General features: G+C 40.2%; 1 protein-coding gene across 10 annotated transcripts in view; it reads right to left on the reverse strand.

The window, feature by feature from the left end:
* The window catches only part of DLG2 (discs large MAGUK scaffold protein 2), a 1,377,464-nt gene that overhangs the window by 51,100 nt on the left and 1,302,126 nt on the right, over positions 1 to 24,238 (reverse strand). For all 10 annotated transcript variants that reach the window (XM_077776205.1, XM_077776203.1, XM_077776202.1 and 7 more), the window contains 2 exons: positions 19,707 to 19,883; positions 10,748 to 10,823 (listed from right to left, as the gene is read on the reverse strand). In XM_077776205.1, the coding sequence (XP_077632331.1) occupies positions 10,748 to 10,823; positions 19,707 to 19,883 (253 nt within the window). The remainder of the gene's footprint in view (positions 1 to 10,747; positions 10,824 to 19,706; positions 19,884 to 24,238) is intronic.

A 24,238-nucleotide genomic window follows, 5' to 3' on the forward strand; every position in this document is an offset into this window, starting at 1 on the left:
ACTATTTATATTACTTTAACCCTACTAGCATCACTAATTGAATAGAAAGAATTAGCTATGCTAATAATGTCTAGAATGAGTTCATACACAAAACTACCTTAAAGAATCAATTATTCTATTTTGCTGACACAGTATGTCATGATGCAGGGCCCAGTTCTGCTACCTACTAGCCCTATGAGCTTGGGTAAGTTATTTATCCCTTCTAAACTTCAGTTTTCTCATTGTAAAATGAGCGTATTAAGAATATGTATCTCACAGGATTTTTGTAAATAGCAAATGAGCAATGCCTATTTAAAAAAACTTGTAAAAAATAAAGGCAATCTACAGATGGTCAGAGTAACTGGTGTACTGAATGAAAGGCAAGGATTCTCCAGTGCAATAAGTACTGGTCAAGTGTGTTTTAGAATTTCCCATAGGCATATCTCCCACTATAGCAGAAGACTCAGAAACAATTCTGACTTGCAGCCAAGGGCAGAGGCAGGAGCCGGGGACTGAGTCCCCGTCAGCCCTCTAGACCTTCCTGCTCAACCAAAACATCGGCAAGCACAGAGTCAAAGACACCCATTAAGAAGATGGGTATAGGACAAAGTTGTAGCCACTCGCCTTTCCTCTTGTCTGTGCCAAAGGGGGCTTAGAACCTAAGGAATAGACTACTTTTTGGAAGCTGCTCATTCAAGCCATATAAAGGAGGGTGAGTTTGAGATGCGTGTGCATGTGAGTAGCAGCAGAAGGTGGGAGGGGAAGAGACGGACTAATATTTCTAGGTATTTTATATACATTATCTCTTTTAACATAAGCCTCAGTTTTACAGAGGAGGTAATTGAAGCTCAGACAAGTTTACAATAACTCTGGTGGAAGTTGGTCAGTCTATCTGATATCAAACCTTTCCACTATGCTTGTGTACCTCAAATTTGAGCAAGCCCCAAGGAATCCTTGGGGAGCTTGTTAAAATGTGGCATTCCTATCCACATCCCCCAAAGGACTGGGGTTGAGCCTGGGCATGTTCTTTTTCAATAAGAGACCCTGCTGATGCTGCTGTGGGTGATCCAGGTGACACATTTTTTTTTCTCCTGCTAAATATTTCCTGATCTTTTCTTTCTTCTCTATAGTTACTCTGTGGTCCTAGGAGAGCCTTCTCCATGTCTCCTTGCATTATTGAAATGGACTCCTACTTTCTAGGGGTGCTTCTTTTGGAAATTCATTCCGCATAGGGGTGATCTGTGAAAATTCTAATCTAACTTTTGGTAAAATCCTCCAAAGACTCTCCACTGCCCTCATGATCTGGTTCCTAGCTTCCCCTCTCCCTTCTTGGTAGACACTAGGCAGCTTTGCATGGAAGCTTTCATATTTAAGTAACATTACGTTTCTTTGCCTTCCCTGTGCATTGGGCTGCTTCCTGTCTTATGTGTCATCCCATCTGTCTACAACAGTCTTTCCATCCTTTTACACTTGGTCAAGATTTTGTTGATCTTTCAAGGCTTTTTTTGGACATTATCTCTTCTAGGAACTTTCCTATGAACCCCAAGAGATGCTTAAGTATTCCAGGTCTGAGTTCAAATAGCATCTTGGTCTCACTTCTCACTTTGCACTTATGCCAGATTCTATTTATTATTTCCTAACATGTTTATCTCTGGGGAATATTTTATGATTCCTAAAGGCTGGAACCATGCGTTACTTGTGGTGTACTTCCATTGCCTAAATCACTACCTGGGACATAGTATGGTCACAACAAATGTCTGAGGGTGCTTGGGTGGCTCAGTCAGTTAAGCTTTTGACTTCAGCTCAAGTCATAATCTCATGGTTTGTGGGTTCAAGTCCCATGTTGGACAGTTCAGAGCCTGGAGCCTGCTTCAGATTCTGTTTCTATCTCTCTGACCTTCCTCCATGCACACGCTGTCTCTCTCTCAAAAATAAATAAACATTAAAAAATGTCTGTAACAAAACTGAAAACTAAAGATATTAGAGAGGAGGAGAGCAGGATGAGCAAATTAATTTATTATGCTTCACTTTACCATACTCTTAAGGTTAATACAATGAAAACTTTAGCTTAATCAGGAAATGAAAATAATATTGGATTTCAAAGGTATTTTAAAGATTTTACTTTTTTTTTTTTTTTTTTTCTCCTGGGGATGAGATTGACCAGACATGTTCAAGTGTCAACATATACAAAACAAGAAAAGTATCTTAAAAACATAATTAAACTAGAGAAGGGAGAAGAACATACAAAGTAAAATATATCATAAAAGTAAGTATGTGTATGTGTGCAGCAAGTGGATTTTGTCAGTTATCAATTATACTAAATTTGGTATATAAGCTTGCAGATTAACTTGATTGTTTCAACAGCAGTGCTTTTTAGACCTAGGAGAGAGATGTCTAAAAGAACAAATATGCATAGAAATACATAAGGAACGTGATTTATTCTCCATTTTATTCCACAGATGAGCAGTTTCCTCATAAGTAACTTGACTAATAAATACTGTATGGAGAATAAGTGAAATAGTGTATATTTATTCACTCAAATGAGGTTAATTGAATTCAACTGGCTTTCCAGGTTCATATAGAGACCCTCCTAACATGTATTAGAGAAGGGAACTCAGTTGTAGGCACCCCTGAGAACCATCTATAGAGAAGCCAGAAGTATTTCTTCATCAGAGAATGATCTATGTGCTGCTCACATGGTTCTCAGTGGATCTGGGAGCTCAAGTTTGCACAAAAGTGATAATCACATTTAAAAAATGGGGGCACCTGAGTGGCTCAGTCAGTTGAGCATCTGACGTCAGGTCAGGTCATGGTCTCATAGTTGGTGAATTTTAGCCCCATATTGGGCTCTCTGCTGTCAGCACAGGGCCTGCTTTGGATCCTCTGTCTCTCCCCTGCTTGTGTTCTCTCTGTCTCTCAAAAATGAATAAACATCAAAAAAACTAAAAAAAAAAAATGAGTTAGCCGCTCTCCCCAGGATGGGTTGATGACACTTAAGAACTCTCTGGACAGAGCCATGTCTTTGTACTTTATGTAAAACTGCTGGTCTGGTTAAAACCATATTGCCTACAGTAAGGGGAAAGAATCAGGGGAGATATATTAGAGCCAGAAGACCAATAAAGAACCTGTTAGATGTTCTAGAGTAGAGAAGTGAAAGTAAGAAGTCTGAGGAGGAGCCTTTTCTGGGTGGATGAACTTTGATGAGAAATGTTGCTTTCCTAATGCCCCATGGACTGGGACAGTTTGGTGCCCTTTTCACCCTACTTCCCTTCCCTAAATCTCCAGGTTACTCTTAGACATTCGGGCTCTTCATGGGGCTCTGACCATCCAAAGACTAGATCTTAATATTAAGGACTCTTCTTTTGAGGGCAGTAATGACTTTTCCCTTAAAACTCAAAAGTCACTTTGAGGCTGTTACAAAAGCAATCTTCATAACTCATCCTGGTGAAGCAAACATAATTCCTACTTGTTGACAAAACACTGACTGTCAAGTCACTTTTTTTGATAAATGATACAATGGAAGGTTCTAATACTAACTCTCTGTGTGTCCCAGAAAAATGACTCTCAGTGTCTTCACTGAGTAAATGACATAGTAGGAATCAATGGCCATATGGAAACTTCCAAGAATGTAAGAAGCAGAACTGAGATTTCTCAATGCCAGCTCCAGTTAGACTCTCCTGCCAGACAGGAGACTGCCAGGATCCTATCATCATAGTTATATCTCTGCCCCATCCCCTCTCTCACAGTTAACATCCCCTCTTAAACAGAGTTTGAGGGTTTGGAAAAGGAAACAGAATAATATTAGGAACCATTAGGTCAGATGTCCAAGGATGACAGTCCTCTCTGATCCTTTTAGCAATAGTTGCCTATTTTTTTTTCTTTTGCCATTAAGCTCAGATTTTCAGAATCTCACATCCAGAATACTGGAGTAGCTTTCTCAGACATCTCCTCCTGTTAGTCTTTCTCCCCTCCAATCTGTCCTTCTCATGGTTACCAGATTGGTCTCCTGGAAACCTACTTATGATCATTCACTTTCCTTTCTTTCCTCTACGAAGGGAGGATTGAGCAGCCAGAATGTGTCTGGTAGACACCCTGCTAGGTGCTAGGGGCACAAAGATGAGTAAGTTTGGACCTTTGCCAGGAAGCGAGTGACATCTGGGCAACAATACAAGTACATTCAGGGTGCAAGTCCAGAGGGAATCACTAGGTTGGGTTTGGTTACAACCATTAAAATTCTTGTGTCTATAGGATAAAGTACAAGTCTCCTGGAAAATTTAAGGCACCAGAACTGTTGGGAGTATAACTTTCCACTTCTGAGTCCTTTTATTTCCCTTCATAAATTGTTGCTTGCAATGAAGGTAAACAATGTTTTACTTCCTGTTGTTTTGTATCCTATTTCTACTCACTGTTTGCTTCCTTGCAAATTTTACTAATCCTTGTAAGTCTCCCAGCCTCCCCTCCCTGCCCCCATCCTCACCCCAGTTCAAATTCTTTCAGCTTCAAGTCAGAATCTCCATATCCTCTGAACCTCAGAGAGTGCTTCCAGTCCCTCTTGTTTGATATTAACCATTTCCTCCCTGTGGGGACTCTTTCTCTCCCCCAGTATCCCTGCTCCTTCAGTGACTATATCAGATGTGGCTTGGTCCACATTGCCTAGCAAGCTGCTTGTACTGGCATCTAATAAAGGTTTTTTATATATGTATTATTTATATTTATATATTTTATATAAAATATATATATGCCAAGACTTGTCCCTCTGGCAGGCCACCATGGAGGAAATGTGCAGTCCTAAGTGAACCTCAGAGAAGTTATCCAGAAAGACGTACATTCATCAAGGAAACCAGCTTCCCCCTTTACAGGCTTCAAGCTTAAACCCAAGTTAATTTTTGACAAAGCTAAATCCACTTCAACATACTTCTTCATTTTTCTTAAGATGTACAGAGTGACATGGTTTTAATGGGAAGAGGGTGTGCTATAGTAAAAAGCTTACGGGTTTTGGAATCAGACATGGGTTCAGAGTTCTTTGCCTCTCTAAGCTTTCATTTCTTTAAATCTGTTGAGAGGGAACAAATGATTTCCTTTCACATTTTGTTGTGGCAATTAAGAGATGTGTGTGAGTTGTTTACAATTTCTACTACTACAATTCCTACAATTTCTACTACTTTGAATAATATCTATCACCTCTGTTTTGTACCGGCCTGTGACTCAATAGGACTAGTTATTTACTTAACAAACTCCCTTGCTTTAGAAAAGATTTACAGTGCAAAGCAGGCACTTACATGTTGCACACAGCTGGCATTTAGTAAGGCTACTGATACCCTCATACTCTTCCAGATATATATTTCCTTTTCTTAAATTATAGGAATTTTTAAATAAAAATAATTTAAAAAATAAAACAAAATTTAGCATAAATCACTAAATACTCATTAATTTTCCCATGGAGAACAGCTTGATTGTGAAGATTATACAATTTCCTCAATGTCTCAATAAGTAACAGAGTGGCTGATTGTGAAATTGAAGAAAAAAGTTAAAAGAACAATGAAAGAAATTAATGGAGTGATCAAGTTTTCACCACAGGCTAGTTTGAGTGGAGACTCATTAGGAATTTAACTGCTAGCCTCAGGGAAGCTTGCCTGCAATGAGATCTCAGAAACTGAGGTGGCTCTTAGAAGACCCATCCATACAGATGGCCACTGAGAGCTTAGGGGTCTGAGTAGGCTGGAATTATGTGGGTTAATGACACAGTTGTCCACTTGTCTGCATATGTGGACGCAGACTTTGTGGCACCACACGGAGTATACAGAAAGCCTGGGCATTTCATTTGCAGCAAATGAGCACTTACAAATGGAGAGCCTTGGATTTCCTCATGGATACTTTCAAAATTCAACGAGCTTCAAAGCTCAAACCAGGCTTTCCATACAAGCAGCCTGACCTTCCAGACCTTCCTTGTCAGCCCCACTTGCTACAACTACCACTACACTGTACACACTATCCATCTGGTGTCCCTGATCTGCTTGGCCTCACTCCAGCATGCCTACAGTTTCCACTTCAAGTTCATGTTGGATCCTATATGTGGCACACTCTTACTTGTTAGAGTATCACTTTCTCTTGAAAGTCTTCTCTCTTACCTAAGGCATGATTACTAACTTTCCTTCTTTTGACTTCTACCAGAACAAAGTATAGTGTGAAGAAATGTGCATTCTGCTGTCAAAATGATCTGAATGTAAGCCTGACACTTGCACCTACTATCTGTGTGATCATAGGAAAATTAGTTAATTTTCTGGAAGCTCAGTCTCCTGATATTTAAAATAAAGATTGTTAATTCTTGGGATGCCTGGGTGGCTCAGTCTGTTGCGTGTCTGACTCACAGCTCATGGGTTTGAGTCCCACATCAGGTTCTGTGCTGACAGCTCAGAGACTGGAGACTGCTTCTATGACTCCCCCTCTCTCTTCCCCTCCCCCCCCCCCGCTTGCACTCTGTCTCTGCCTCTCTCTCTGTCTTTCTCAAAAATGAAAACATTAAAAAAAAAAGACTTAATTCTCTACAATTATGAGTATCATCAGTGATACTGTATTGCCAGGCCTGCTTAGATTTCTCTTTGTGAGCTCCTTGAGATAAGAGACCTTGCCTTTTTATGTTATTTTGCTGTCCTATATAGCACCTACCACAATGCCTGGTATTTTGCAGCACTCAATATTTTTTAATCGATGGATAGTTCTGGAAAAACAGCTCAAGCACTATAGGTCAATTAAAGTCTAAGTTCTTCTATGAAGTGCTCTCTGACCATCCCCACTCCCATTAATTTGAATTCTCATAGGTCTTGTACATACTACTAATAAGGCTCTGGTTACAACCTGCTTCATACATACTAACTGATTTTAAGCCACTGCAGGGCAGTAACCATGGCTTTCACCTTTAACTTCTATTTCACAATGCTGTGTAAATGCCAGCTAATGATAAGGCTATTTCAAATATCCCATTCTCTTTCTCATTCCAAGTCGTTTTCTTCCTCAGTTTGCATTGAGCTTACCTCTAGGTCCCAGATTGAGGCCTTGGTAACAATAACTACTTTCTGTAGTCTGTGTCCTTGGCTCAAGGTGAGTGACTTCTCCTGACCTAGCTTCCCTCCTCTCCCTGTAGCTGGTCTCTCCTTTCTTCAGCACACTTTCTCTCAATCATCCTTTACTTTCTACTCCTGGGCAAGAATCTTCTCATTGATGTATTGTTCTCATGGGGATTTGGAAAACTTTGATTTTTTTGTTTCTTACTTCACAGGCTCATGGAGAATTATTGCTGGAAGTTACCTTAAAAATCATTGAAACCAGGGACCTCAAATAGAGAACAATTCGCCACATTGTGTGAAGCATGCATAGTCAATTATGGCATTTTTTTCCCTGCTGAGGTCATACATAGCCTCAGAATCATTTTCAATAATATACCTGGTAGAAACTATCAGTCTACCAGAAACTATCAATCCATCATCACGACCCATCCATCACATTGGAAATGAAACTTGCCTGAAATACTTGATGTTGTTCAAAGCTGTTATTTTGCTAATGAGGCCTGAAGAGCAGTGGTGACTTAATCATGAACTGAAACCAGAATCCAAATTACTTGGCCCTCATGATTATTGGTCCAAGGTTTCCATTTCCACATGATCACTAGCCCTCCTTCAATAGTCATTCAAGTCTGAGAATTTATTTTCTATTATTTGGAATGCACCTATTAGTATTTAACAGTATGATTAAAAAGCACAATACACACATCTTAGCCTTATCAAAAAGACAGCTGGGCTCTCAGAGATGTTATAAGCCCTCGAGGAGAAGGAGATTTGGTAGGCTTGTATCTTTCACACATTCAACTACATAAATGAACAAACCAGGAGCTGTATCCTTAAATTCTCACTAAGAATCAGTGAAGAATCCTGCTCTCTTCCTTATAAACAGTATTTATTTGAATGGACTTCAGGTATGATGACACATACCCTACTCTTTCTTAAAAAAGAGGTACACCTTATGTTTAAATAAATTCTTATTTCACCCAAATGTTTTAGGGGAAAGTAAATTGTTATGTCAATGACTAGGCTGCTCTGTGACACTTCTCCTTAAAAATTCAAGGGGCGGTGCTGTGGTTTGGGGCTCAAAAGTCCTAAGAAATGATAGCTTTTCTTCTTTTTGTTTTTCATGGTGACATCTACTGGCCAAAATTTGTGGCTCTGTGTGACAATGACAAGCCAGAATTGTTAGGACAGAAAGGTAAAGGAAAGGAGATGAAGAAAAAGAGCATAGGAAGAAAGAAAGGTAGGTAGGGGGCAGTATTTTACAATACAGCAATGTGATACTAGTTTTATCACTTAAAAATTGATTTTAAAAGCTGTACAAGCCACAGCTGACATCATACTGAATGATGAAAGGTTGAATGCTTTCCGCTTAGGGTCAGGAACAGGGCAAGGATGGTCGCCCTTGCCACTTCTATCCAACATTGAGTTGGAGGTTCTATCAGGGCAATCAGGCATGACAAAGAAATGAAAGTCATCCAGGTTGAAAAGAAAGAAGAGTTAAAACTCTCTTTTTACACATGATGTGATATTATACGTAGAAAATGCTAAGGAATCTACCAGAAAAACTATTAGAACTAATAAATGGGTTCAGCAAGGTAGGAGGATAGAAGATTGATATAGAAAATAATTACATTTCTATAAACTGGAAATGAACAAAACAAAAGATGAAGTTGAGAAGATAGTTAAAATATTAAAAAAAAGAAATTGGAATCCTACCTCATATTATATACAAAAAACTAACTTAAAATGGGTCAAACACCTAAATATAAGAGCTAAAACTATAAAATTCTTAGAAGAATATATGGATGTAAATCTTTGTGATCTTGGATTAGGTAATGATTTCTTAGATATGACATAAAAAACATAAGTAACAGGGGCTCCTGGGCTTATTAAGTTGAGCATCTGACTTTGGCTCAGGTCATGATCTCACAGTTCGTGGGTTTGAGCCCTGAAATCAGGCTCTGTGCCGTCAGTACAGAGCCTGCTTCAGATATTTTTTCCTCCTCTCTTTCTCTCTGCCCCTTCCACACTTGCTCGTGTGTGTGTGTGTGTGTGTGTGTTTAAGTGTGCATGCGTGTTCTCTCTCTCAAAAATAAAAACATTAGAAAACCCCACAAGTAACAAAAGAAAACATACATAACTTGGACTTTATCAACATTAAAAATTTTGTGTATCAGTAAACACTAACAAGAGACTGGGAGAAAATAATTGGAAAGCAGACAGTTGATAAGAGACTGATACCCAGGATATATAAAGAACTTCTGTACAACTTAACAACAACAAAATCCAATTTAAAAATGGGCAAAGAATCTGAAAAGGCATTTCTACAAAGAAGATACAGAAATGGCCGATTAGCACATGAAAAGATGCTCGACACCAACAGTCATTAGGGAAATGCAAATTACAACTACAATGAGATATGACTGCAGACAGAATAAGCAGAAAGACATATAATAACAAGTGTTGGTGAGTATGTGGAGACATTGGAACCCTCCTTCACTGTGGGAATGTAAACAGGTACAACTACCTTGGAGAACAGTCTGGAAGTTCCTCGAAATGTTAAATGTAGAGTTATCACATGACCCAGAAATTCCCCTCCTAGGTATATACCCAATGGAAATAAGAATACATGTCCACACAAAAATTTATACACAAATGTTCATTGCAGCATTATCCATACTAGCAGAAAGTGGAAAGAACCCAGATGTCCATCAACTGATGAATGGATAAATTAAATGAGATATATCATCACAGTGGGATATTATTTGGCAATTAATAGAAATAAAATATTTATCCATGCTACATTACAGATGCATGAGAACATTATGTGAAGTGAAAGAAGCAGTCACAAAAGACCAAATGGTGTATAATTCCATTTATATAAAATATTCAGAATAGGCAAATCTATAGATAAAATAGATTAGTAGTTGCTTCAGGCTGGGTAGGATGGAGGTGGGGGTGAGGCTGAGGGCAATGGAAAGTGACTGCTACAGGATACCTTTATGGGGTGATCAAATGTTCTCAAAGTGATTGTAGTGATGATTGTATAACTAAATATACTAAAAACCTTTGGATGGTATGCCTTAAATTAGTGAATTGCATGGTAGGTGAATTTTATCATCAAAGGTGTTATGAAAGAAGATACATTGATACATGATACATTTCATGTATCATGAAGATACATGTGTGTATAATACTTTAATTTTGGTGATTAATTTTCCCCTGTTAATTCTCTTCTATGTCTGTCACAACAATCCACGTATTCACTCAGATAATCTATCTGTATATTTCCATGACCGCTGTCTTAGCTTTGTAATGTGTAACAATCTAGACATATTTGTGATGAGCAGGAAGGTATCTTTCATTAAACCCATCCTTTTAGAACATTTAATTTAAAAGAGGAAACTTAAAGAAATGAAAACACTCAACTACCCTTTTTTCTTCTTTTTTGTAATCATTACATCACCTTCATGAACATATCTCTTCTGTGGACCACTAGAAGCTTTACCCCCAGTATTTAATATATTTTCCATAAATCTACTTCCTCAGAGAATACACTATTGCTTTTAGCAGTACATTTATAATAGCATTCTACTATAGTACTCTGGTAGCTCCATAATTTCATTGCTACTGAAAGCCTAAATGTTAATTATAATTAAACCCATGGCAACCGAGAGAACTTAATGTTTCAATTATTTTGTACTTACCCCTTTTGAATCAATCACTCCAGGTTTTGCATTAAACTTCACTGTCTTCAACCGGGCACGTTCCTTTCTTTCCACCCTAAAGAAAATTGAAAATAAAGAGTCTATCACGTGGCAAGGCATTTATGATTAAGTTCCTTATTAAATGAAGAATATCTCTTCTTATCCTACAGCTCAAATAAAATGTATTCTAAAATATTTCTGTTCCTTTGTTCTATATAAAAATCTTGGTATAATTTCTCAAACCCACTAACACATCCTTTGAAGCTTTTGTGTTACATGTACTGAGAGTCACACTGATTGGGGAGGGGGGGGACAAATGGAGAAAAACTGTTTGTTACTTAAATGCCTGAATAAATCAACCAAAAATCTATTATAAGAAATCACAGCCCACAGAGATGGACATGTATACTAGAGCCTAAGTAAACTTCTCTCTTCTCCTCTGCTCTCCTCCGCATGCCTCATCTCTTCTACCTTTTCTTTTCATTTCCTTTTTCTTCCTTTCCCTTTAGTAACATAGGGGATGTACTTTCACCTTAAAACCAAACATGTTATAGATAATCTTGAATTTTTCCTTTTCCCCAGTGCTATTCTCCTGTCATCTCTGCATATTTCATCATTGTACCTGCCACTTCATTCATTCATCAAATACTTATTGAGTGCCTACCCATGTATCAAGCAAGGAGCTGGGAAAAAAAAAAACATTAAAAAGCATGACTGCAATAAACACACAGGACTGTGCTTCTGGTAGGAACAGAGAAGTAAGACAGACTGATAAGGCTGCACTGTAAGACTGTTGACAGCAGTGGGGCTCAGGGGAGCATCTATCTCACTGGAGGGTGAGAAGGAGGGGTAGAAAGCATTGAGATGGGCTCCATGGAGGAGGTGTCAATTTGAAAGATGTCAAATTTGAAGGATGAGAAAGAGTTTGTCAGGAGGAAAAGCTCAGGGAGAATTCCCCAGACAGGAGGAACAACACATAGCATGACCCAAGGGTCTAAACAAGTTAAAGATTGTGGGGAAGATTCTGATACAGGCTATACACAGGATGGGATATGAGATGGTAAGATGGTGAGGTCTCCTTATAAAAGAACCATCTACATTAAGGACTTGGGCTTTAACAATTTTTTTAAGTTTATTTATTTTGAGAGAGAAAGCATGAGTGGGTCAGGGACAGAGAGAGAGGGAGAGAGAGAATCCCAAGGAGACTCTGAGCTGTCAGCACAGAGACTGATGAGAGGCTCGAACTCACAAACAATGAGATCACGACCTGAGCTGAAACCAAAAGTCAGCTGCTTAACAGACTGAGCCACCAGGGCAGCCCAATTTGCACTTTTTCCTTGGGGAATCGTCAGGAGTTATTAGAGGATATAACGTGGAGAAGTGATAAAAGAGATAAACATTTTAAATAAATAACCCTGGTGGAGGAGGAAGATGGACTGGAGGAGGGAAGGGATGGTGGGAAGCGGAAGTCCATTTAGAAGCTGTTGGCATTCTTCAGGCAAGACATGATAATGAGGTGAAGGGGAGGAAAGGGTTTGAGAAATAGTAGTGAAGTAAAATTGGTAAGATGTGTGCCTGTTTGAAGGATGGGGTTGTAAAAAGAGGAAAAGAGAAGCTAAGTACTTCCTTGATTGTTTTTTTTTTTTTTTTTTTTGCCCCGATACAACCATACCTATTTGTGTCTTCACGTTGGGTGTTATCTCTTGTTTCTTTGTGTCTATTTTCACAGTGTACAAACAAAGCTGCATGTTCCTTGAGGGCAAGCTCACATTATCACTCCACATCATACTGTAGCAAGACCTCAATAAACAGCTGTTAACTAAAATAATATTCGATGCATTGTTTTAACTGGACTTTTTATTTAAATACGGCTAGCTCTAATTTCAAAAATGAGGAAAGAAAGGAGAGAGAGAATAAAAACCCTGAATCTAAAGAAATGAATGGTTTATGAAATCTAAGCTATTCATAGATCAATAATTAACAACATATTGCTTTTTAACTGAGAGCTCTTGTGTGTTTCCAGCTGAAACGCAGTGCAGATCAGGGTTTCTATAGTTACAGAACAGAGTTTCAGAATACATTTCAGTGTGAGAGGAGAATATCTGAGTGGAAACAGCTGAACAAAAATTTTCATATCTAACCTCAGATATTAAAGCAATATGTTCCACTAAGAGTTTCTATTTGCACCCAACAGACAACAGTTGGGAAGAGCACAAGGAAGATTTTGGATAAGGTAAGCTGCCAAGTGGAAAGATGCTCACTGAGAAATGCCTGTTCTGAGCTACTTCAGCTTTTCTCAGTTTTAATCCAAGAGCAAATGTTAATCCATATTCATCTCTTTGGATCCTTCTAAAACTGTTGTTATAGCCTGAATTTATCCTGGCTTCTTTGCATTAACCAGACTGATTATGGGAAACACTAATACATTAGATGAGGCCAAAATGACATGCAGAGGATACATGGTTATTTGATCGGCTATGCAAAATATTCTGTCCAAACCTACAGAACTCACAGGGCTCCAAACATATATTAGGCTGATGTCAGGATTCTAAGAACTATTTGGACAGAGCATTCTAATTTTTACCCCCTGGATTCCAAGCTCAACCTTGTTTTCAGATTTCTTTTTCCTTCCTTCCTTCCTTCCTTCCTTCCTTCCTTCCTTCCTTCCTTTCTTTTTTTTTTACAAATAGTTTATTGCCAAATTGGTTTCCATATAACACCCAGTGCTCATCCCCACAAATGCCCTCCTCCATGCCCATCTCCACCCCCCCCCAACATCCATCAGTCCTCAGTTTATTCTCAGCATTCAAGAGTCTCTCATGGTTTGCCTCTCTCCCTTTCCCCCACCATTTCCCCCCTTCTTCTCCCCCATGGTCCTCCATTAAGTTCCTCCTAATCCTCCTATACATGCAACCATATGATATTTGTGTTTTCAGATTTCTAAAGAAATGTCTCCCTCCTGGGTGGCTCAGTCAGTTAAGCATCCGACTTCGGCTCAGGGCCTGTGAGTTCGAGCCCCACATTGGGCTCTGTGCTGAGAGCTCAGAGCCTGGAGCCTGCTTCAGATTCTGTGTCTCCCTCTCTCTCTCTGCCCTTCTCGCACTCATGCTGTTTCTCTCTGTCTCAAAAATAAATAGACATAAAAAAAAAAGAAATGTCCTATTAGGCCATCTGTAGTGGTTCATTCCTTAAATCTTAAAAGGGCTGCAAAGAACGTTACATCGGATAGGTGTGCACGCGCACACACACACACACACACACACACCTATTATTTGCTATGGTTTATATTTAATCTTCAAAGAGGCCATAGGAAAAAGTAAAAAACAATTTTTAAAGGTAGCAGTATTTTGGCTCACTCACGGAAAGTGAGGAAGTCGGAAAGTTTTGCTTTCTCTTGGGATTGAAAGTTTCAATATAAGTGGCGGCTGAGGTTTTAACACATAATTATTAGCAAAAAGATTCCTGTAAATTTATATCCTCTCATTTGGTTCCCACAATAATCAAGTGATGTCGGTATTACTGACCCCATTTTATGGCTGAAAAGCTAACACCTTAAGCTTGCCAAGTTTGAAGAGTGGTAGAAATAAGGGCCTGAACATACAGCTGCTAAAAGCGAATCTGACTGCCTCCCTACATCTGCTCAGTTTGGGAAACAGCTTCCAAGGTTCTTCCACGTCTCTGTCTGCAATGGGAATTCTTGACACAAACGAGATTTTGGATGGGTCATACATAGTTTTAAGGCCAATACAGTTCTTTAGAAGTTTGCACTAAGTTTTTTGCAAATGATAACCAACCCCCTCCCTTTCATCCCCATATCCTAAGTGTCCTGAATTAAATAAACCATAACTGAATGCAAGTGTATAATCATTGAGCTAACACCATACCGGAAAAGGGCTTAAAGTTTAGAATAAATTTTAACACCAAAATTTAGGTTAGCTAAGTGACTATGCACAACATTATAAATATTGAATTACATCATAAATATTAAATTAGTTTCTCTCCTTGGCAGTCTTTCTGCATTCACTGCAGGCCCATCATAGTCTTGCTTTCCCTTCACAGGGGGTCACGTTGATTACCTCTTTCAGTGGTAGCAGTGATTGTGGCTTATGTTTTCTCCCACCTGCCTCAGCCCCGTCCTCTCTTCTAGTGCTTCTTATGATGCAAGAGGATAGTTTATTGCTCAAATGAGAGTTAGGTCTGGGAGGTAGGGCTCTAAATAATGCTGTGTTCTTTCAAGCACTAAAAGCTCAAAATATGAAGCAAGGAAAACACCCATCATTTGAGTAAGCACAAAGTATTTGATGTTGTACTTTGCCTCTTTTATCTATAACTATACAATGATCCAGGGCCTACGAAGGAGCTGGACCTAGAGTAGGTGCTTAATGAATCCTTGTTGAATGAATGAATGAATGAATGAACCCTCAAGGAGCATTCTTGACCTGGATGTGAAAACTAAGGCTCAAGAGTTAGGTGACTTGCCCGAACAAACAGTGTTTTTCATAAAAAGTTATTTACCATTTCATGACTTTTTCACTTGGTAAGAGTCCTTGTAAAAGTTTAGCACTACCTTCTTTAATTGTGTTACTAAGTAAGACTACAATAATCAAGTGATGTAGGTATTACTGCATTTTATACCTTTGACAGGTATAGATGATATTAAAGTCCACAGATCTTTACCTAAGGAAATGGTGGACCACCTATAGAGAAAGACTGAATTGAAATGAGAAGTATTACTTTATTTCACTCACACTCAAGAGGCAAGCAATTAATTAGATTGTTTAAGCAGAAATAATCCCGTCCACCCTAGTCTGGTCACTGACCAAAATACTGAAAATATAAACTGGATGGCAAAGTCTGAACAATCAATTCTGACAGCTAGCTTCTCCAGGGAGTACCGAATGGTCATGCTTCAATGAGCCCAACTGTCTCCCTCTGCCCTCTCACCCATTCCCCATCTGGCATTTTCAGGCTCTGGCCAAACACATAATGAGCTCAGGCTTGGAGCCCTGGATGGTGGGAACATCACTTGGTGCTTGCTGGGTGTTCCTGTGCTGTGCTCTATGAGGATGGAAATGCCATCCACGTTACCGGCCATAGGCTCACTGTGAAAGCTAGGTGCAGAAACCTTATGGCAACGCTAGTAAGGTGGTCATCACTGAGTGGCGATGACTAAAGACTGAGATTAGGAGATTGTAGAAAAACATCCTATTTCAGGCAAGTTAATTAACTTCTTTATACCTCAACCTCCTGATTTATAAAATGGGTACAATAATAATATAACATCTCTCATAGGGTTGTGATGAGGTTTAAATAAGTTCATTTTATGTAAAGGGTTTAGAACAGCACCTACTATGCTCTTGGAGTGTTTTGTTAAATAAAATTTCTTTTTAAAAAAATTTTTTTACATTTATTTATTTTTGAGAGACAGAGTGTGAGCAGGGGAGGGGCAGAGAGAGACGGAGACACAGAATCTGATACAGGCTCCAGGCTCTGAGCTATCAGCACAGAGCCCGATGTGGGGCTTGAAGCCACGAACCCATGAGATCATGACCTGAGCTGAAGTCTGGTGCTAAACCAACTGAGCCACCCAGGTGCCCCTTGTTAAATAAAATTTCTTTACCATCTTCAAAAAAAAAAAAAAAGGAAGAGGAAGGCAATAATTTTCATACTCTCCATTTTCGTGTAATTAGGATGATTAAATGGAATCATCAATAGAGAAACATTTTTGTAAAGGGTAAAGTCATGCCCTGATGTTACCCATTATGAGATTTTTCCCAGACAAGCTTTACTAGCTGAATTATGGTGAGAAAAGGGGCTAGAAAGGAATTAAAGATAGAAAAATTAACCCCAATCTAATAGCAAATAATATTTGACAAGCTCTCACTTATTCTGAGCTGTAGTCGTAAGATGCTGAATGTAGTGCAAAATGAGAAAGCCTCATTTACAAGTAAAATATTAAAGAACAAGACAGGCTCATGGCAGATTGTGTGTGTGTGCATGTGCGTGTGTGTATGTGTGTTATTTTAGAGAGAGAGAGCAAGCAGGGGAGAGGGAGAGAGACAGAGACAGAGACAGAGAGAATTCCTAGCAGGCTCCACGCTCAGCACAGAGCCTAACATGGGGCTTGAACCCATGACCCTGGGATCATGACCTGAGCTTAAGTCAACAGTCAACGTTCAATGGACTGAGCCATGAGGTGCCCCTCATGACAGATTTTAAAGTGCATGCATAAGAACTCTGTGAGGTAGGATTATAAGTGATTTTTATTTCTTTTCCATACTTCTCGAAAATTTCCCATTTTTATATGATGAAATGTGTTACTATTATAAACATATAAAACAGTAATGATTTTTTTTACAAGATTTAAAATCATAAGGAGAAAAGTTGACAGAAACTCACTTATAGCCATAAGCACACACATGTACACACACATGCACATACATGTACACACACATAGAGGGGGAACCTACTGTAACATTCATGAGATAGAATGCTAATAAATATCAACATTAGAGTCCCTAGACAAACTTCTTTTTCAGGCTAGCTGTAGTATGGTTGTTGAGATGATTTTTGTCCAAACTAGGTGAGAGAGCCACCTTAAGAATGACCACCAGCAGGTGGAAAATTACCTCAAGAGAAATAGCACTGAGAATGTTCCTTGGAGGGAAAATGATGTGTAATTGAACAAATGAAGGGCTATGACAAGACTGGTTAGCATCACAGAACCTCTGAGTTGGAAAGGGCCTGAGAAATCTTATAGTTCAACACTATCCAAACCTTGAATCCTTTTTATTATATTTCCTGATGCCAGATCTTCTATTATCAGAATCACCTGGGGGGATTTACAAACAAATACAGATTTCCAGGACCCACTGCAGATGGACTGAATTAGTGTGTGTGTGTGTGTGTGTGTGTGTGTGTGTGTGTGTGCGTGCGCGCGCGCACATGTGTGCATGTGTCTGTGTGTGCGCTTGCGCAAAGGCACAGGCAAAGGGGAGGGTCAGAAAGGGAGGGAGCAGGCGCATCTAAGTTTTGTTTTCATTAAAATGTTTTTAATGTTTATTTATTTTTGAGAGAGAGAGAGAGAGAGAGACACTGTGAGTGGGGGAAGGGCAGAGGAGGAGGAAGGTAGAATATCCAAAGCAGGCTCTAGGCTGGGAGCTATTAGCCCACAAGGTGAGGAACTCAAACTCACCAGCCATGAGATCATGCTGAGCCACCCAGGCGCCCCACATCTAAGTTTTTGTAACTCTCTCTTGTTATGAAAACTATTGTTCTAGTTAACTATCCTCCAGTTAATCCATACCATCTCCACACAGCTCTGATTAGTAAAATAATTTTTTTTTAATGAGCTGAAATGTGTTGCCACATAGCTTTCCTTCCTCGACACTCCACTTCTGTCCTTTGGGCCATATTCAAGAAGAGAGCTCTTTCTTCCACAGAGCAGCTTCTCAGACAGCTCTGATGGATTAAATCAAAGCAAACAAAAGTGCATGTTGCCTTGACTTTTTTTTTTTTTTTTTAAGTAAATGGAAATGGAGAAACAATATAAACTAGCGCTGACAATCCATGCTTTGGATATATAACTTTTGAGAAAACAATACAAGCCACAGTGAAAACTCAGAATGTCCTCTCAAAGCAATGCCAGGCAACTATTCTGCAGCCCAGAGGTTGAAAGAGACCCAGAGACCTGTCTTCTGGTAGGAGGATGGGGAGGTTCTCTGGAATTTCAGCGACTTCTTTGTGCCTCTTCCCCACTAAGCATGAGTTAGCAGTGGTGCAACAGTCTGCAGTCTCCCCATGATCCTCCCCAGGCTGTGTGGCCACAGGCAGAGAAGGGTGAGGGTCCAGTCTTCTCTGGGGTGCAAATGCCCCACAGAGTTATTCTTGGGTATAACAGGCATCTTCCTACCATGGTTTGAGCGAGCCCCATCACTGGTTTGCTTTGTGTGTGGCAGCACTGGCATGCTCAGCTTCCTTAAAGACTTTTTACAGAGATATTTGGAGTGTTTGGATATGAGAAGAAAAGTCCCCTGAGAAACCTGCAGCTTGAGAAAAGTTGGTGACTTCCTTGAATAAACATAATTCCTAACTTTAATTTCATAGCTGTGTTTCTTTACTAGGGTACAGACAAATTTGTTTCATGGACAATATGTTGGTGCCAAAAGGATGTTCCTGGGAGGGAAAGTTTCTCTCTGGGGGTGATGACTGGCTACTGGAACAGATGAGAGGGGTGGCTGTTCCAAAGTATACTAAGCCTTTCTTCAACTACGCTTTTGAAAGGAGGGAATATACTTCGGAACTGTGTAGTTGCAGAAAGGCTTGGAAGAGAAAGAGCATGGTGCTCTTGACATATAGAACTGAATATGAGTGAACATGGGAGTTGTGGGGTGGGTGGGGAAAAGGAGTAAGGAAAACAGGCAAAAAGAGTTATAAACCCTGTCTTAGATCTCACCTAGATGTTCCACAGCTCATATTCCAAGCATCTGAATTTTGCATGAAGGGTTTTAGTTTTTCCCCCATCAGTATTTGAAGGTAATACATAGCTAGAACCTTTGCTTAGTAAATCATACCTTACGTGGCTTTCACCTGACCTTTCTGTAAAGTTATCTCGTAAATCTGAACCTCTGGAATAACACCTCTGAGTGTTTAAGGCAGCATACACGCTGATAAGATAGTCTAGAACATGTGGTTGCTGGTAAATGTTTTAGGGAGGTGTGTAAGTAGACCCCTTTCTTCCTTTATGTCTTATCAGAGGCTTTGGTAAAGCCCTAATATGAGAAGAATGAGAATATGTAATTCATGTCACCTGTCACCACGGACAACTTCCCCACAGATGGACTATCCCACTCAAATCGTTATTCTGTGAACAGTTTGCCATATCTTCATCTTCCCTCATTTCCACTCCCTGGATAGCTGAAGAGCAAAAAAAAACTGAAATAGAAAAGGCAATTCTTACCTCCGTTTGCTGGGGATGACCCCCATCTCTTCACTGTCCCCCTCCAGTGTGACTCTCCTGGCTTGCCACCACTCATCATCTGAGGCGTTGATAACATGGAGAATATCTCCATACTTAAAACTAAGTCCTTGACTTGGCAGCCCACTGTCCTTGCTCTTGTCATAGTCAAACATGGCTCTGTAGAAATGACAAGAGAGAACAGTGTTAGGAACCTCTGGAGCACTGATTTTGGATTCATCATTTTGATTACCCAGTCTTGCCCTGAGGATCCATCATCCATTTAATACCAGCTCCGAGGTCTGACTCCCAGGATTGCAGTCCCACTGCACATTCCCACTGCTGTGATCACCAATCAACATTGGTTCCTGCTTCTCCCTGGAGGCTGGAGGGACAGCTTACAAACTCCTAAAGCTGGGGTACTGCTTCCTTTCTTAGAGACCATCATATGTGGCAAGGGTGATGAGAGACGTGGCAAAGGCAGTTTAGCACCTGAGATGTTTTCTCTCCTACTACCATTGAAATTTAAAAGTCACTAAAAAGAAGGAAATAATGAAGACAAACATGGGCAACTTTCTGAATGAAGCATTTTGTGCTATGAGCAATCCTCTTAGATGTATGTATAAGTCCGTAGAACTCTTTTCCTTGTAATAGGAAAAAATGGTAACAACTTAAGTGTCCACCCATAGGGGACTGGGATCCTTCCACTCACTGGACTATTGGACCATTACTGAAGTGGAATGGTTGCAGTTCCTATATTATACAACTGAAACTAATATAACCTGTATGTTCATCGCACTGGAATTAACATTTTTAAAAAAGAATCTGCAAATTAAAACCACAAAAGTTTAAATAAAAAATAAAACAAATTGAATGGTTGCAGAGGTTAATAAAATGCCGTGAATAAGCACTCAAAATGCAATTATAAAAAATATAATTACCTATGTTTACGTGTGTATATACAGATAGATCAAAATTATATGGATAAGACAAATCTTTTTGCTTCCAGAGAAGGCTGAGCCTATCTCAGCACAATACTCATCAATTCTGAATTGTAATTCTTGCTTTATATACCATGTTTCCCTCAGTAAAGAACACATTCCCTTTGCTGAACTGAACACTCTTATATGTATAGATTGGTGGGCCAAGGGAATTGCAAACAGAATTGAAATGATCACCAAGACCTCAGTAGCTAGGTGTTGCTTTAAGTAGCTGACAATTTGTCTTGAGTCTTTTCTTTTTTTTTTTAAATTTTTAATGTTTTATTTATTTCTGAGAGAGAGAGAGAGAGAGAGAGACAGCGTGAGCAGGGGAGGGTCAGAGAGAGAGAGGGAGATACAGAATCTGAAGCAGACTCCAGGCTCTGAGCTAGCTGTCAGCACAGAACCCGACGTGGGGCCTGAGCCCACGAACTGTGAGATTATGACCTGAGCCAAAGTCGGATGCCCAACTGACTGAGCCACCCAGGCGCCCCTCTCTCGAGTCATATTGCCTGCCTCCTCCCATACCCCCTCCTACACTCACAAACCACCACCTCACACATACAGTATACGATTTCTCAGGAGAAGCAGATTTTGCCAACTCCTGTTTATTCCCCTTTTATTCCATTCTGAGAATTTCCTTAGAGTGTAACCACTATGCAAGCAAACTTAGATAGAGCTGGGGAACAGATTTTTCTAAAATCACTGAAGATCAAGTATGGTTCTTTTTCTATCTTCTTCTCCTCCCTCCCCTTCACCTCATGAAAGAAATGTCACATCTGCTATCATGGCAACCCAAAAGAGCTGAAGACAGCATGTAGAATTCTCAAATACGGTAGGAAAATCTGAGTTACTTGCAACACAGCTCCTTCTTCCATGAACCCTGTTTCCAAGTAAATGAAACAGGAGGAGAGTTTCTCAATCTAAGCTGCCAGATGACTCATTGCCACCTTGACCATCTGCATCTTCCCCACCGAAGACTTTGGCAAAGCTATACCCAGGCGAAAGGGGGTTGAGAGAGGGCAGAGGCCCACTTGTGACGCTGTCACTTCTCTGGCTGGGTGACATAAATTAATTAACACTCATGAGCCACAGGTTTTGTAATGCAAAATTAGTCCAATAACTACTTTCAGACAGAGCTGCTATGAGCATTAGTAAGACATACAAGGCAGCCAGCTCACGGTGGGTGCACTGTAGCAGCGTGTAGCATAGTGGTCAAGAATAGACTCAGGGGTCACACTGTTAGAGTCATTTCCTGATTCTACTGCTTCTTACCAGTAATATAGCTGGTTTTCTGCATTAGCTCCTTAACCTTTCTTAGGCCTCAGATTTCTCATACACAACAGTTATGGTGACAACAGCAATGGTAGCAGTACCCCCGTCATGAAATTGTTGCACGGATGAAATGTCTCATAAGGTAATACATGTAAAATCGAGCATGCCCAGCAATGCCTGGCACATAGTGACAATCATCAAATTTGAACTGTTAGTATTACCTCCCCTTTTCCCTTTGAGTGGATATTCATAAAAATTCTTTCTGTACATAACATAGCAAGCTTGAGATTACTATCCTTAAAAAGACCTCCCTACAAGGGCAGCTCGAGGCTGACATTTGGGAAATTAATATTTCCTATTAAGAATGCCCCACCATGCCTAAACTGCTTGTATAAACAACATTTAAGCGGAATATTTGTTTTCCTTCTGTGAGTCTGGAATTGTGGTATGTGCCAGGCCGAAGGTGACTATATGACTAGTCCCCAGTATAAACCCTGGATGGTGAGGGGCACCTGGGTGGCTCAGTCAGTTAAGCTTCTGACCTCAGCTCAGGTCAAGATCTCACGGTTCATGACTTTGAGCCCTGAAGTGGACTTTCTGATGTCAGCTAACAGCACACTTAGGATCTGGATCCTGTCTCCCTCTCTCTCTCTGCTCCTCTCCCTGACTTCTCGCTCACATACACTTGCACGCACACACACACACTCTCTCTCTCTCTCTCTCTCTCTCAAAAATAAGCAAACATAAAAAAAGATAATAAAAATAAACAACAACTACAACAACAGCAACAAAACCCCTGAACCCTGAGTCTTTAATGAGCTTCCTTGGTAGATGACATTTATACCTGCTGTCACAATTTGTTGCTGGAGGAATTAGGTATGTCCCATGTGACTCCACTGGGAGAAGGCTCTTGGAAGCTTGCGCCCAGTTTCCTCTGGATTTTGTCCCAAGCTCCTTTCCCCTTGCTGATTTTGCTTTGTGTCCTTTTCTGTAATAAATCATAGTCCTGAGTATGTCTATGCTGAGTCTTGTAAGCCCTCTTAGTGAATCATTGACCCCGGGAATTGTCTTGAGGGTCCCCAACACTCTATAGATTGCAAATCATTTTCATGTATATGACCTCATTTGTGACTCAATCCATCCTCACAAAGAATGTATGATGGATACAGCACTACCCCCATTTTATAGATGAGGGATAGACTAACCTCAGCATACACAACTTAGGGTTAGCAACTTCAGGCTGTGGCTTAGGTCTCCTGATCCGGAGACCTAGTACAATGCTCTTCACCTTGTTCTCCACAGACCCCCTCCCCCACAATTTGAGAGGCGGTGACAAGGTGGCAGGGTAATAACCATGATGGCTACCACTCTTTATGCTCATATTAGGTGCCCTGGCACTTTGTATCCATTGTCTTATTTGCCATCATAACAACCTGAAAGTAAAAATTAGTATCCTCATTTTACAGATTAGGGTAGGAAGCTCAGGACCTTAAGGCACCTGCCCCAGGTCACACATACACATGCGGTGGAGACTGCATTTATAATATGGTCTGTCTGGCTCCAAAATCCACATTCGTGGACATTTCATTGTGAGGCTCAGTTTCCCAGCTTGTTATCCTCTGGTCGTGCTCACAATTAGCAGCACCAGGAACTCTCCAGGGCTCCACACCCTCTCCCACCCCCGCCCCCAAGTCCCCAAACTCCCTTACTGCTCACTTCTTGTCCCATTATTTTTTCTTTCTTAAATTTTAAATATTTTATTTACTTTTGAGAGAGCACAAGCAAGGGAAGGGCAGTGAGATGGGGACAGAGGATCCAGAGAGGGCTCTGCGCCGAAAGCAGCAAGCCAATTGGGGCTCAAACTCACAAATCACAAGATCATGACCTGAGCCTAAGCCTGATGTCAACTGACAGGTGTCCCTGTCCCAGTATTTTTTCCTTATCCTAAGGATCTTTGAACCTCTGGTTTAGCTCCAGGCTCTTTCTGGATATCAAGCCATCAGGAAAGCTGGTAGGTGGTAGCCAGGAAGGCAGGCTCTAGGGTCAGACTGCCTGGGTTTGCAACTTTCTTTTTAAGCAAGTTACTTGGCTCCAAGTTTTCTTAACTGTAAAACTGGCATATAATAACACCACTTACCCAAAGGGCTGTGGTGAGGATTAAATAAATTAATATATGGAAAGTATTACACAACCAGCCTGACACTAGTGAGTGCTCAAAAAATAATAGCTACCATTACTATTCTAATTGTTTTTCTGAAAACTGTGCTGGCCTTGAATCAA

The sequence above is a fragment of the Crocuta crocuta genome, unplaced genomic scaffold, assembly GCF_008692635.1.
Source record: "Crocuta crocuta isolate KB4526 unplaced genomic scaffold, BGI_CrCroc_1.0 scaffold332, whole genome shotgun sequence".
NCBI lineage: Eukaryota > Metazoa > Chordata > Mammalia > Carnivora > Hyaenidae > Crocuta > Crocuta crocuta.